Below are 15784 nucleotides of genomic sequence, written 5' to 3'. Positions count from 1 at the left end.
ACTTTTAAATGCCTCCACAGATGGTGACTCAACCACACCCCTGGGCAGCCTCTTCCAATGCTTGACAACCCTTTCAGTGAAGATATTTTTCCTAATATCTAATCTAAACTTCCCCTGGTGCAACTTGAGGCCGTTTCCTCTCATCCTATCACTTGTTACTTGGGACAAGAGACCAACACCCACCTCGCTACAACCTCCTTTCAGGTAGCTGTAGAGAGCAATAAGGTCTCCCCTCAGCCTCTTTTTCTCCAGGCTAAACAACCCCAGTTCCCTCAGCCGCTCCTCACAGGACTTGTGCTCCAGACCCTTTCCCAGCTTTGTTGCCCTTCTTTGGACACACTCCAGCACCCCAATGTCTTTCTTGTAGTGAGGGGCCCAAGACTGAACACAGTATTTGAGGTGCGGCCTCACCAGTGCCGAGTACAGGGGGACAATCACTAGCTGGTCCTGCTGGCCACGCTGTTTCTGGTACAAGCCAAGATGCCATTGGCCTTCTTGGCCACCTGGGCACACTGCTGGCTCATACTCAGCCAGCTGTTGACCAACACCCCCAGGTCCTTTTCCACCAGGCAGCTTTCCAGCCACTCTGCCCCAAGCCTGTAGTGTTGCATGGGGTTGTCGTGACCCAAGTGCAGGACCTGGCACTGAGCCTTGTTGAACCTCATACAATTGGCCTTGGTGCATCAATCCAGACTGTCCAGATCCCTCTGTAGAGCCTCCCTACTCTCAAGCAGATCAACAGGACAACAAAATACAAAAAACCAAAGCTGTGGATGAACTTCCAAGGAGTTTGGTTTCCTATGTTAAGCCAGCAGGCAGCCCAAGGAAGGAAGCCTGAGGCTATGGCTACTCTACTGCGAGGTATGGAAAAACCTCCCCCTCAGTTTTAAATCTTATTTGAATTGATTCCTCCACGGCAGTGGATTCAGAGATGGCACAGAGAGGAGCCACTTGTTTGTAGAGGCAGTAATTAACTCATAGTCAGGTAAGAAAGAACACCATTTTGTAATCAAGAATTCTACATGAACTTAATTCACAAATAAATAAAAAATGTTCAGTTTCTCCTAACACCAGTTTTAACCCAGGCTTCAGACTATACTGTACATATCAAATATATGCAAAATCTATATTTGAGCTGTAGCCAGACCACCATTTCTTTTTTTGGCCTTTTACAACAATACCACCTTACAGTACAAAAAAAAGAAAACAGTATGCAGCAACACTATTCCACAGTAAGTCACCTCAGCTACACTCAAGTAGGTTAATCAGGACTGAGCTATGAATTTAAAATGTGGTTTTCATTATTTCCTTACCTTAGATGGATTGTCAATAAGAAAAAGATCTGACTGAATCTTGTTAGCTTGACATTTCAGGAAAATGCTGCTTATAAAGCAAGCTGAAATGTTTTATTGGGACAAATCCTGCCCAGTACAGCTACTGGCAACACAGAGGCTTTCTACTGTATCCTTTGCTCAGGAAAAACACAGCCCTCTCTCATTACCAGCCAAGGGACAGCACAGTGAATAGTAATTGGCTGATTTTCAAGCAGAAACTAAATCCTACCTGCTTTGAGCTAGCCAGTCAGCAAGCCCTGCTGCCTGCACATTACTGTATGTGAAAATTGGCTTTCACAAAATGAAATTTTCAAAGTGCTTTCAAGTCCCATTAGCTTTCAACAAGGCTTAGATTACTAAGTGACTGAGGTGCATGTAGAAATTTTATCTATAGCTCCCATGAGACTGACCAGTGCTTTGGCTGGCTTTCTACACCACCTCCTTCTAGATTTAGAGTCAGCACTAGACCTTTCACAGAATAAAGGAAGGAAACACTTGGCCTGTAATGTGCCGTTTACAATGTACAGTAATGATGAGCCACAGTCCTATTGTTTTATGAAATATACACAAGCGTCTCACAGCTAGCTAAAATTAAAAAAAAATCCCTCCATTCTAAATTCCCAGTTTAATATAGAGATGCTTAAAAAATATATCCTTTGAGTAATGACAAAACTGATTATTCAAGGTAATTTTTTCTTTAAAATTGCTCATTTAACAAAATTAGATAATCAGTTTGAAAATACATATTTTTAAGTGTGTGTATACACACACACACATCAAAAATTGGCTAGAGCTGGATCATTTCCTCTGATCCTATTCTGCAATGATTCTGTGGGTAGTCAGAAAGTTTTAGGGGGATGTAGTATTTATTTTCCAGAATATCTTATAGCATTTTCTTGTATTTATTGATACAGATCTAACTAGGCTGGAACAACACACATCTCTATGCATTATTTTGTTTGCTTTATGGTACCATTTAGAAATCCCAGTCTGGGACTGGAGCTCCACTGTAGCAGGAATTGCATTATGTATTAAATGCCCATGAACACATAAAAGGTGTTTGTGCCCCTCACAGTCACAATCTAAACATACCTTGAGAGACAACAGGAAGCAAGGTAGGATTTGAACAAATTGAACGGGTGTGGCATAATATATAGCAGCCACAATATGCCAGCTCCCTAGCCATTTTTGAATAATCTTACCTGTCCCTGCTCCACATTAATATTTCCACCATGTTCAGAAACAAGTAATTATCGCACTTAAGTGTATTTTAAGTCTGAGACCAGACTTTATTTTTGCACTCTTGGCAGGTGCCATTTAAGACATTTTTATAACACTACAGCTAATGCTACCAGCTAACTTTCCATCTAATAAAGTGTTACACACTTATTGACTGACATTTCTCCACGTCTAAATTTCCAATACTAGCTCAGTTTGTTCTGTATCAACAAAACAAAATGAAAATGTCATATGATTTCCCAAAGAATAAATAGCACATTCCCATAACACCTTCTGACTACTCACAGAAGTACTTCAGATTGGGAACAGAGGAACTGGCAGCAACAGAAATGGTCCAGATTTATCCAGTTAGCCTGAGATTAGGCAAAGCTGAATGTAATAAAAGCTGTATACATGGTACAACTGGTCATTTATGTACCATTACGCCATTCAAGAAAGATGTTTTTTCTGATCTTAACTGCAGAAAATTGAAAAAACCCAACAAAACAATGTAGTTGTAGTTTAGTGTAGTTCATCAAGTATAACTGAAGAATTCTTTCTTTCATAGAATTTGTTTGCCACATAGTGGGGATGTTAAATGGTCTGTTCCTTTCATTAACATTTTCTCAAACTGGATAAATCCAGTATCTTCCAAATTTTGCACTCCTGGGGGTTAGGGATCCCTTAGTGAGGGTTATGTGGGATACCTGAATAAGGCCAGAGTATTGGATCTTTATCTTTTATAGCTTTTAAGAGAGTACTGCTAGGCAATGGCTTCACAGGCAGTATGTTTCAGGTTTTTCTGCTATGAAACAGGAATACTTTGAATAACTATAATTGTAGCTGGAGGCCTTATTGTATTTTCCAGTGGAGTGTACTGGCTACAGAGAAGAAGAGTTGGTCTCACCCTCACATGGATTCTCTTTCTCTCTTTGTGCTACAGACATTTAATTGTTTAATTACAGTCAAGCACATCAGGAGAATGATACGTGATTCATCTGGGAAACTGAGATACAGGACCAAATTGATTCAGATCAAATAACAACATGAGGTATTGGCTCTCCATCTGAGGTCACAGCTCTGACTGAGGGCTTATTCCAGAAGCCTTGAGCCCATGGTTTGAACCTGAACTGTCTTTGTGAAAGCAGTCCAACAGAAAGTTTCAGTTTAGCTGAATCAATGTTTTCAAGTAAGAAAGTTGGTTTAGTTTCTAATTTGTGCCTTCTTCTCAATAAGTATGATTTGCATCATGGAAATATGAATACCTATTAATCACTCATTCTAAATAGCCCATCTGAACTTGGGAAGACAAACAAATGTGGAATTTATTTTGTAAAAAACATGATGCCTGTAACATTTCCAACTCAAAAATCGTAGGTAATTGACTTGTTGGATTGGGTTCTTCATATCAACTTGTAATGCAAAATCAATTTTGATGATGGATGAGAAGTTTAAGAACATTTTATCCGCTTCAGTAGAAGGTTCCTTAGGGAGTGGACAAAAGAACCTAATTAGTCTTTCCCATTTCTACTTTCTATTTTCATATTGAGTCAATCATAAGCATCAGGATGTAATAAAATCATCACTATTCTCTGGCTCAAAAATATGAGTTCATTTTGGCTACTTGTTTCTTTTATTTTTCCCCAAGGACCTTATTGTGAAGGAATGTTGCTCATGCTTGTGAGTAAGATATTCAGATGCTGTATTTTTTAAATTTGTGCTGAGAGTTTAAGTGCATTAACATGAACACTTTACCCACATGAACAAACAAGATAATTTAGTCTACATTAAAGCATAAGTAAAAATGCTAGAAAAAACAAACTTGTCATAATTTATTGTCCTGATAGGTATCTCATCAGTGAGATATATCATTCACAATATATTTTTCTATTTAAAGCTGGAGAACTTTAGTACATTAATTTCTTCCTCTTCATATGTATCTTGATCTGACATTAGTCAGATCAAGATACATATGAAGGTCATTAACAACTAAATGTGTATTGGATATTTTTCCTTTTAACTTCAAGGTAATTAAGGTAAAAATTAAATCTGCATGACAAAAAATTCTCTCAGCACTATTATTTATTGTTATTTTTGGGAGCACATTGGTTATTTTCACCACTTCAAATAGGAAAGGGCAATGCTAACCTTTTAATTCTGTTTTTTATTATATTTTATAGGAGACCACAATATTTGATGCACACTGTAAACAAGGAAAGGCATTCTAACATGCGGAGTGTATCTGCGCTTAGTACAGACACCGTAACACGAGCATGCTTGCAACAGAATGAGATTTAGCAGCAGCAGAGGGAATCTCCACAAAGTCTACATCTGAACATGCAACTGCATGGAAAAATATAGACAGATAGGGAAGGAAATTAATCCAATAAGCCTGTATCTTTATTTTTCAAAGGCAGTGCTTCAAAATCACCCAGACTGTCATGTGCATTGGTGGCCATATCAATATAGAGATTTCAGTTGCCACCAAAGTATACAGAATAAAGATGACAAGTTTCAAAGGTTTGCATATGGTAACAAGATAAAAAAAAAAATGCTGCCTTATTTGTTTCTTGATACATTTGTTTCTGAAATACATTCTGTTTGTAAATTTGTTACTTTTTTTTTTTTTTTTTTTTCAACAAATGAGAAGGCAAAAAGCCTCCTTACACCTGCTGCCAAGCTTCCTCCAGGCTGCTGAAGACTGGCTGGAAAATAAACTTCACAGAAAAAAAACATGCTTTGACTACATGATTTTCCTGACAAACTGCATTTTTCTGCTCTTTCTTTTGCTTTATCATTAGACTTCACTGATTGACAGGTATGTTAAAAGTACTCCGTCAAGAGTGCCAGGTACCTTCCCCATCAAGTCCAATTTATGGCTGATTCTTTATCGAGAATGTAAACCCTATCATCAAACATCAGCTTTTCCGAACTCACATCCCCCAAAAATACAGACATGTGGTACATTTGTAAGGCTGATGTTGTATGCACCTTCCTTGCACAAAAACCGGATTCGACTGCATAATCTAGAGAACTAGGAGTCTGAGCAGAAAATACACTAATAAATGGCTACCACCATAATGTTCTTTTCTGAAAGTTTGTTTGGTTCACAAGGACAGTTTGATCAGCTCTTGAGTTTCGGGAAGATGATAACTACCTAGTTTGAAGGACATTTTATAGTACCATTTTTTAAAAGAGGACAAATATACTACTTTTCACACAATCATCTATTTTCTAAAATACAACCTTGAAACAACTCCTTTTGCCTGATTCACCTCTGTCTACTTAATTACTGTAGTCTCTCACTTCTCTTACTTCTGATATGCAAAATTCTGTTGTAGCTATTCTAGACTGACTTCACAACAGAGAAATCAAACCAGTATCTTGTCCTTGAGACAGAGATCCATATATGCTCTTAAGACCTTTATGTGTGATTTCCTGCTGCTCAATCTTTGCAGGAGAGGATAGAAGGGTTGCTTTTTCTTCCTCTGTGGCACTGACATGGGCTACAGAAAAATCATCAATTCCTCAAACCGTTGTTTCACAAGCCACATTAACAAGCGAGTGAAAGAACAGCCTGCATGGGATGTAGGAATTTATATTAGCAAATAAATATTGTATAATTATTCAGTATAATTTCTAGAGAATGTTTGTACTTTTGAAGAATTTCCAAAGGTTTATGAAAGGCAGGCATGTATTTTATGCAAAATGTAGCCACATATATGTGAAGAAGAATATAAGTGGCTCTACCTAGTAATGGATCTATCAGCAGTTTTCCAACAATACTCCTGTTTCACTTGGTCTGCACACAAAGATTCGGAGAAGTGACACATGGCAACAGAGCCTAAGCCAATTTTGTATCTATTGGAAAACTATGCTAGCTCTGCATTTACAGCCTTCTACACTGAGTGGAAAGCAACAGGGGCATCTCGTTCTCTGTGTAGCCAGAATTACCACACAGCTGGTTAAGACAAATACAGAAAAATATAGGAATCATGCAAATAGTGAAAGATAACTGTTCTAACATAGTTATCACTAAAAACTCCTGTTATAAACAAAGAGGCAGAGAGAAACTCTAGTATTCTCATAATGTGGCAACTGTTAAAGTGTTGACTTTGACGGTTATCAGTTTTTACTACACACTCTGTTTTTGTCCTCAACACTAGTTAAAAGTTCCAAGTTTTAAATGATGCTCAAATGTAATCATTATCATCAGCCTTCGGTGGGAAATTGTAGAAAGAAAGCTCTGGTGAATTTGCCATATGGAGTTACAATATAACCTAGAAATATCACTTCCATATGCAACGAGTCTATTACTTGTTTATGCATTTGGGTGTGGGGAAAAAAGTGACTTCTTTGCCATTTGTCACTACTATTGTAAAACAGGTGAAGGACATGTTTCAGAAAGTCTCGCCTATTCAACATACTGCTTAAGAATGGGTTTATCTCCTTCACTGAAGACAGATGGCTTCAACCACCTTTTTAACATTCTGATGATTAAGAAGTAAGGAAGAGCATCAAACACAGTTGAATCTTCAAGATTAATGCAAGTGTATAGAATTCAATCACTTCGTATATATATCAGGAAATCAGCATGACTATCCTACATTCTGCAAAAATGACAGCATATATAAAGCTGAAAAATTGTGTAGAACTATCTTGATTTGTTGTTTTTCAATTCTCCCTGCAGTAATTCTAAATGTTAATTTTCATCTTGAGGCTAAAACCATGGCAGCAGAAGTTTCTTTGTAAAGAGAATTGTGGAGCTTCTACATTTCTATAGTTCTGACAATTTTTTGCAACATAAAAACAAAAAACATGCCAAGGAAGTTACGAGTATTATTATTCAAAGCAATATTTCTGCTTCAGATACCTGAAAGAGAACTTTCAATTTGAAAGAAAAAGTATTTTTTTTTGTTCCTGAAAACCCTTATTAAAATGTTCACACAACATATATAGTTGTGTGTGGAAGAAAGACACATATTTTACAAAAAAGAGAAGGAATATGAAAGGGGTTATTACAGTGGCAAGTTTATGCTGCTATAGTGAAGACTGTAAACATTTCTATTGTAAATATTTATTTTCAGAAGTTTATAACTCACACCTAAAAACTTGTCCCTGACTAAAACTTGACTTGATGTCTGTCTTCATAATGATGAGATGCTCAACATGATCCAGCAATGTGCACTCACAGCCCAGAAAGCCAACCGTTCTCTGGGCTGCATCAAAAGAAGTGTGGCCAGCAGGCTGCAGGAGGTGATTCTCCCCCTCTACTCTGCTCTCATGAGATCCCACCTGCAGTGCTGTGTCCAGCTCATGTCTTTCTCATGTCCTCAACATGAGAAAGACATGCACCTGCTCGAGCAGGTCCAGTGGAGGCCATGAAGATGCTCAGGGGGCTGGAGCACCTCCCCTGTGAGGACAGGCTGAGACAGTTGGGGTTGTTCAGTCTGGAGAAGAGAAGGATCCAGGGAGACCTTATAGTGGCCTTCCAGTGCTTAAAGGGGGCTACAGGAAACGGGCGGAGGGACTTTTTATCAGGGAGTGTAGTGTTAGGATGAGGGGCAATGGTTTTAAACTGAAAAAGGGTAGATTTAGATTATCTGTAAGGAAGAAATTCTTTCCTGTGAGGGTGGTCAGACACTGGCACAGGTTGCCCAGAGAAGCTGTGGGTGCCCCCTCCCTGGAAGGGTTCCAGGCCAGGTTGGACGGGGCTTTGAGCAGCCTGGTCTGGTGGAAAGTGTCCCTGCCCATGGCAGGGGGATTGGACTCTTTAAAGTCCCTTCCAACACAAAGCATTCTATCATTCTCTGATAATCAGCAATACACAAAGTGAAACAGTTTAGTATCTTCTTTACAGTTGGATACAGACAAAAAAGAGGTTGAAAGGCTACACTGGGCTATTATACCTAAAGCTGTTTTACTTTCAAGAATAACTTTTTACAGTCATTAACATATTCTCTGAAGTACTTCCACAAAACATCATAGATCCAGTTCCTCTGTATGCTGCAGGAAGCAGAAACAATTTGAACTGTGAGGATTATTCAAAAGTCTGAGATGCACAAATGAATGTACTTCATATCCAAAGACATGTAGCTTGCATGTGAGTATCTGTTGTTTCACACATGTACTATCTGCTTGGAAAGCAGCCCTGGTGGAAATGGCCATGAGCAATGATGTAGAACTATATTAACACTCATTTGTCACTCACAATTAACCGTTGCTGGCACAGTGGTGGAAGAAGCATTACAAAACCTTTTATAGAGACTTGCTAAAAGAAGCTAAGTCATAGCCCTGTTAACTACATGAACTTCAGGGGACACACAACAAATAAATACAGAAAAGATTAATTTATCCTGCTTAGTAATCAGGGTAAGACATGTGAGATCATAGAATCATAGTATGGTTTGTGTTGGAAGGGACCTTAAAATCATCTAATTTCAACCCTCCCGCCATGGGCAGGGACACCTTCCACTAGACCAGGGTGCTCAAAGCCCCGTCCAACCTGGCCTTGAACCCTTCCAGGGAGGGGGCACCACAGCTTCTCTGGGCACCCTGTGCCAGTGTCTGACCACCCTCACAGGAAAGAATTTCAACAACATTCATCCAGTAGTAAGAACACCTAGCACTGTTTGTGAGAATAATTTCTGTACACATATTCAAACTAATGCTCTCAGTAAAGGACTTGGTTAAAATTCATTGATTACTTAGCTCCTGGAAAAAAAAAAAAACTGAGCTGCCTGTAAATTGAACAGATCATACAAGAGCTCAATATTCTGTTATAAAAATTTTTTAAGGAATTATATCCATGGGAACAAGGGATATGTAAAACAAAATAGCGAGTTTAAACTGCACCAGCTTGCTGGTTCTGCATGACCCAATATGCCAGCTTGTTATGAGGGATTCTTTTTAATCATGGTGACTCAGGTGCGGATCCCATCTGTTGATGCCAATTACAGCAGATCACCAAAAGTCTTTATTAGCTGTAAATTCAGTCTACCACTCACATTATACTTATCACATAAAGGAAAATTGATGTTAATTTTATAATTGAAATTGTACACTCTGAATGTATTACTCTTAAAATGGAAGTGAAACCTTTTTTGATTATTTGTTGAGAAAGACACCATTAGGTAAGTCTTTTAAAAAATGTTTCTCTCCCTAATTCAAATTTACAGCCGGATGCTATGAATGTCAAGGTGGAAAGATACCAGTCTGTATGTCAAACTCCGGTTAGCATGGAAGACAGTAACACTTTAATAAACAGGTGATTATGCAACTCCCAGCTCTGTTAAAAGCAGATTGGTAGTCTATTACAAACTTATTAAATTTGCCACTTCTTCACTTCAAACAATTATATTTGCTCATTAACACTTAATATGTTGAATGCAGTTTAAGAAGAACATAGGAAAATTAAATATCAATCATTCTAACTCCTTAGAGATTTAAAACTGACTCATATAATGATATTTTCCTTCAAAGAACAATAGGCATGTGCACCTGTGAAAGTTGCGGTGGAGGAGAAAAGAGAGAATAGGAAAAGTTATTTAAAGACTGATGTAAAGTAGACATCAGGGGAATTAATCATGAAGCTTAACTGTTGTGCTGCATGGATGTGTTTATACATAGCTATATGAAAGCATGTTCTAAAACAGAGCATGAACACTGTTGGCTATATTGCAAGCCGTGGCTCATGACAGGCTTACTAGTAAGGAAGACATACAGAGGCATAGTCTGTTTGACATGTGAAACAAATTTCTTTCCTTTTGTAGTTATTACAGAGCCTTAAAGGAGTTTTAGATTATTCCCAGTTACCTTATCACCTTTGCAAAAGACAGAGACTGCATCTTGCTGGACGTGTTGCTATTGTGCAAAGGCTTTTTCAGGATAGTGGAGAATAACACTAGCTAGACTTTGCACAGCTGCATCTATCAGGACATTGCAGAGAACTATAAAAAGCAGATGAGTATTTTTAACCCTATTCTTCAGATGAGAAAGCTGAGACAGAGGAAGGAAAAACAACTTTCTCATGAGTCTTCATCAGGCCAGGGACAGAGCCAGAGAGAAAGAGTAAATACACCTCTTGAGATCAGTACTCTGCATTCCTCCAAAATGGAGATACAAATCTGCTTCCCGACTGGCCTTAAAAAATACGATGTTAAAGCGGAAATCCACCAAAAAACTCACAGATTATTTTGAATTTTATGTAAATTGTATGCCCATTTTTAAGTGAATTTTATATTCTTCAGAGTCAGTTTTTTACTCATTGCCCCATGGGAGGGGTTAGGCATCTCTGTATGCACTTAGCTACACCTACACAGAAGAAACTGATGGGACCTGCATCAAAGAACAACAGCTGAAACAATCATATATCCTTTACATCTTGGAAGAAGACTTGTTTCTATTCCTCTTATTCTCCTTGACTAGGTATTTCTTGACACTGTATCAGGAAAAATGTGTGGCAAAGAAACTGTTGGGACTTGCTGATGGATCTGGTACATAGATTTTCAGTACATTATTAATTCATTACTACATACTTGGCTTTAAGAGCTGAAAGTAAAAAAAATCTCAAGCTTGGTATTTGCTATTCAAGTATTATGATGAATGATAGAGTGGCATTTAAACTTTCTTTGGATAGGGATGTCATATGTCTATCAGAAAGCTGTCAGGGAGATCTGGTGAACCTCCTGATGGAAACAACTGCATTACAAACTGCAAGTAAAATGCCAACTGTGTATCTCTTTATTTTAGGATTCAATTAAAGGTGAAAAACAATAGTATCATTAGCTAAAGGTTAAATGGAACAATCCATTTTTTCTTAGAAGAGGAGGGTGTAAAAGCCCAAAGGAAACTAAGCAAATTCTGCACTTTTGTCCTAGTTTTCCTGTCTGGCTCATCTGTAGAAAGACTTTGGACTGAGGAATGTGGTGGGTGGGTAGCAGAAGTGGAAGAAGAAGTACATTTAAATAGCTCATATTCTAAGATCACAAATTCTAATTCTAGTCTAAAAGTGTAATATTGACAGTAGTGAGTCGGTTCTAGAAATAAGATCTGTGTCCTGCCTCACTGTCATCTGACACAAAGTAGCACCTCATTTGGGACTGCTGGGTGCTGAAGTACAGAAAGGCACGGATACGAACTTTCCCACTGGCAGAAGTGGGGACTGGAGGCTGCAGACTCTGGGTTACTTAGGGGACAAATGAAATCACAGGAAGAGCTCTTATTTGACATGGTCAACATTTTCTCTGCTTTGATAAAAAGTCATTAAAAAGTATGTATGACCTCTAAATCCAACACATGGTAAGATTACTCTCAGTATATTATACTCAGTACTCCAGCTGGCTCTCTTAAAAGGTTGGGCATGTGCTGAAATAACGTACGTGGGTGTAGCTCAGCTTCTTCAGATCCACGGGCAAATGCAGGAAGCTCTGTCACCAAATACCTATTACAGAGAAGATTCCCTCCAAGCAGTAGAGGAACAGCCAAATTTTCACCTGTATGCTATCCAAGCACAGGCAGTAGATTGGGATATATTTCAATATTATGATAAAGCAGTCACTGAAGACTCATCTTTCCCACTTGTTCCAGTTCTGAACTTGACCAAAAATTAAATAACTGCATCAGAATGGGAAATTATGTCTTTGAAGACAAGTACAAATTGAAAACTAATTTGCATGTTGACAAAGGCATAGGTTCTTGTTCACAAGCAAGCTTTTAAACAATGGCCTGTAAAATTGTCTCTCAGGATCCCTTTGAAGAATCCCCCCTGCAGGCGTAATACGCCTTTGGGTCCTCTACTGAAACTTTCTAACTGAAGTGTTTTTTATTTTAAGGACGTGAAGACTAGTTATCATTGAACAATTAAAAGAACATACATTTTCATGACACTGTTGTCTCTCTGAAAAGCTTACTGAATATTTCTACCATGACTTACTTTTTTTTTTTTTCTCCCATGAGTAACAACATGTGAGTAACTTCTGTCAACAAGGATGCATTTTGCTTTTCTACTCAAAACCTATTTGAACAGGATTTGAAAGGATTGCTTACTTGACATACCTCAAAATTAGATAATAATTCAGTTTGCTTGTTTCTATCTAAATGATTGAGTCTACTGTGTCCTGGATATTGACTGTGGCAAGAAAGCATATTAGAGAGTACAAACTGTTATCCAAGTACCAAAACCTCTTAGCCTCACATAACCAAAAAGAAAGGGCGATTAACTTACCTTGTGTAGCGATGTAGTGATTTGGTCTATGATAACCCTAAAATAAATTGAAAAAAAAATATAAGCGATATGCACCTCAGCTACTTTGCTATCAGTGAAACTTCAGAGTAGTATTCAGTAAAAATCACAATAATACAGATAATGTATTAGATGTAAAAGTTCCTTCCAGTGGGGGAAGGGCAAGGGAGAAGGGGAACAAGAAGCAAATGTGTTTTCTGCAAGACACTTAAGTTGCAGCCTTGTACATTAGGGGACAGAACTAATAGCCCCTTGTTGGCTCTGCTGAAAATGAAGAGCATGAAATCCTGCCTAGCCTTGCAGCTAATGTCATCAGATGCTCACATGGAGGCTAAGATATAGCTCCAAGCTGTTGCTATTGAGTGCAAAGCCTATTCCTTTTTTAAGAGCTGATGAATCCTAGATTTGCATTCAGCCTGGGGAGCAGTGGGAGGATGTTCACTCTGTCCATTGTGATTTGTTTATGTTTTATTTCCGAACAGTAAAAGGGAGAGTATATACTTTGACTAAATGGTTTGGAATGAATACACTTGTTCACACCCGAATAGGAAGAACATAAAACTATTCTATGTTTCTGTGATGACAAGAGCAACTTAATCACAAACTGGCCATGCAATAAAGACTAATATTCTATGGATTATTTTCAGCATTGAACAGGTTGCTAATAGGGAACAGTATCATTTTTATAGTATTTGAGTTTCTGATGTGATGGAAGTGTCAACAAAGGTTTAGATAATGCATTAGTATATTGATAAATTTGGTTACACCAGTGCTAATATTTTATTAATGATTATGATGTGTTGTCAGTCATCACCAGGAAGAACTTCAAGCTGTTGCTTGCATGCCATTGCTATTTCTTTGTACAAGAGCAAGGGGCATTGTAGTGAGGCAAAGTGGGAAAGACTCAGAACAACTGAAGATATCTTCAATATTACAGAAAGAATAACACAAATTACAGAATTCATTCCTTTACATGCCATTAAAACAAAATTTGGATGCCTATGAACTAACAAGTGTTCAGATAGCTACAGAGTTGATTTTTTTCTGCTATGTGTTATCTAATATCCCTAGTGGCTGGGATCAAACCATTCAATTTCCCAGTGAAAAAACGCAGCATAACCATTGTCCCCCTCTCTTTTATCCAAGAAAATTTCATAGTGTCTATGATGGTGCCATTCCTTTATCGACATGTTTACTCTGACAACACGACAACTGTAGTAATAACCACATGTAAGAGTAAAATTGCAGCTGCTTCTGTAGTAGAAAGCCAAGATTTTCTAATGGAAACCTGACTAGCAAGATTATAAAAAAAAAAAAAAAAAAAAAAAAGCTGTGTTTTGTCATAGAGGTGTCTCTGGAAGATGTCTGCAGTCCTCCAAACTTTTCAATGAAGCCATCCGCTGAGTATGAGGGTGAGAATTTTTTGGTTCTCACCCACTGCTTCATTTGCGGCCACATTCTCTCCATCCTCTTTTACCTCCAGAAGCAAAAAAGGTTGCTATGCTGCTATCTTATCAGCATTTTAAATGAGACTCTATGGTCAAAATCCTTACTCCTCACATCTTTTAATATTTTAGAGTCAGACCAAAATCTGACACAAGAATATACTAGTAGCCTAAAATGAGAACAATCCAGAATGTTGGAGAAAGTGTGAAAGTGAATTCAAATCTAGGTGCCTATCGTGATCTCTCTCTTTCCTTTCATGACAGATTACTCCCTTCAGAGTTTAGTGAGACGTCAAACTAAATGTATTTCCATATATGCCTTCACCTCTCAGTGACTGTGATATTCTTTCAAAGAGCAAGGTAATGAGCAGAAATTTGAGCTTAACTTAATGGTTCTTGAACATGCTAATAAGCATTGATAGAAGGAGATATCTTCAGAAAGTTACAACTTCAGACTTCAGATTGTTACGACTGAAGTACCTACTTTTCTCATATATCTCTAGTTTCTTCATTCTCTGAGAAAAACATCTGTTACATTCCTGTTTCATACTGGTGATTAAATTTGAACTGCAAACTGTGACACCATTTTTCAAAGATGCCACTGCTGAACAAGAAATCTTTAGCAGACACTGTTTCCTATGAAGCAATGCTTTTTTCACTTAGCCTAACATCTAGCACTCCATGTAAACAATAAAATTATTATCTTTGCTATCCATAGATTTCTCACTTTAGATAGTATTGACTTTCTAATGATTTTCAATTCTACTTTTGAGTTCATTCTTTCAACCAAAACCACCTTGTCTCTTGAAGAATTTATTCTAATGTAAAACATTAAGCTAACATGATGCAGAATGAACAAAGAAGCCACCTTCAATAATTAAACAGCCTACATATTTAATGAAATGCCTTGCTTGCACCAGAAGTACTGGTTAACAGCTGCAGAATATACTTTGAAGGCGACTTAAAAGTGTAGAGATGACAAGAGACTGCAAATCTCTGCATTAGGCATTACAGAGTTTTGTCACATTAATATGCAAATAGCTTGCTTTTAAATGTGGAATGACGCCAAGCTGTTGACAGAAAGTGAAAATAACATTTCGTTAGCTCATATAAGCACCAGCAGGCAAAGTAGCCATACAGTGTTGCTGGCAAGGTTTCAGTCTAGTGGCAGTTGGAGGAAATGATTCCTTTCATTTGCTTATCGACAAAACCTTTGAGGCTTTTTTTTTTCCCTTTAGTGTATACCTAGCTTCCAATAATAGTACTTTCCAACAGTGTTTAGCCACTGGTATTAGCTGTGACACCTATTACAAATTATGAATAGAGAGAGAATAATAAGAGCTTCCTCCTTGACCTAACAAACTGTTAAGTTTGTTGACTGCATCAGTATACGCACATCAATATAATTTCCATTGATGTAATCGGAACTTGTTTCTCCTTCAATGGGCTGCAATCTCACTCTAGAATGATCATCTGAAATGGGAACAATGGAGAAAAAAAAAATTAATTAAAGCCACATTCAATAACAAAGCCTTCATCAAAAT

At 37.8% G+C, this 15784-nt stretch overlaps 1 protein-coding gene across 9 annotated transcripts in view; it reads right to left on the bottom strand.

Annotated features, from left to right (window-relative positions):
- Nucleotides 1-15784, bottom strand: part of PTPRM (protein tyrosine phosphatase receptor type M) — a 490776-nt gene that overhangs the window by 41951 nt on the left and 433041 nt on the right. For all 9 annotated transcript variants that reach the window (XM_032987657.2, XM_032987659.2, XM_032987658.2 and 6 more), the window contains 2 exons: nt 15637-15713; nt 12778-12814 (listed from right to left, as the gene is read on the bottom strand). In XM_032987657.2, the coding sequence (XP_032843548.1) occupies nt 12778-12814; nt 15637-15713 (114 nt within the window). The remainder of the gene's footprint in view (nt 1-12777; nt 12815-15636; nt 15714-15784) is intronic.

Source organism: Tyto alba, unplaced genomic scaffold, assembly GCF_018691265.1.
Source record: "Tyto alba isolate M040663 unplaced genomic scaffold, T.alba_DEE_v4.0 Super-Scaffold_27, whole genome shotgun sequence".
In the NCBI taxonomy this organism is placed as follows: domain Eukaryota; kingdom Metazoa; phylum Chordata; class Aves; order Strigiformes; family Tytonidae; genus Tyto; species Tyto alba.
The sequence above is the reverse complement of the archived record's forward strand: the minus strand, read 5'-3'. Positions and strand labels throughout refer to the sequence as shown.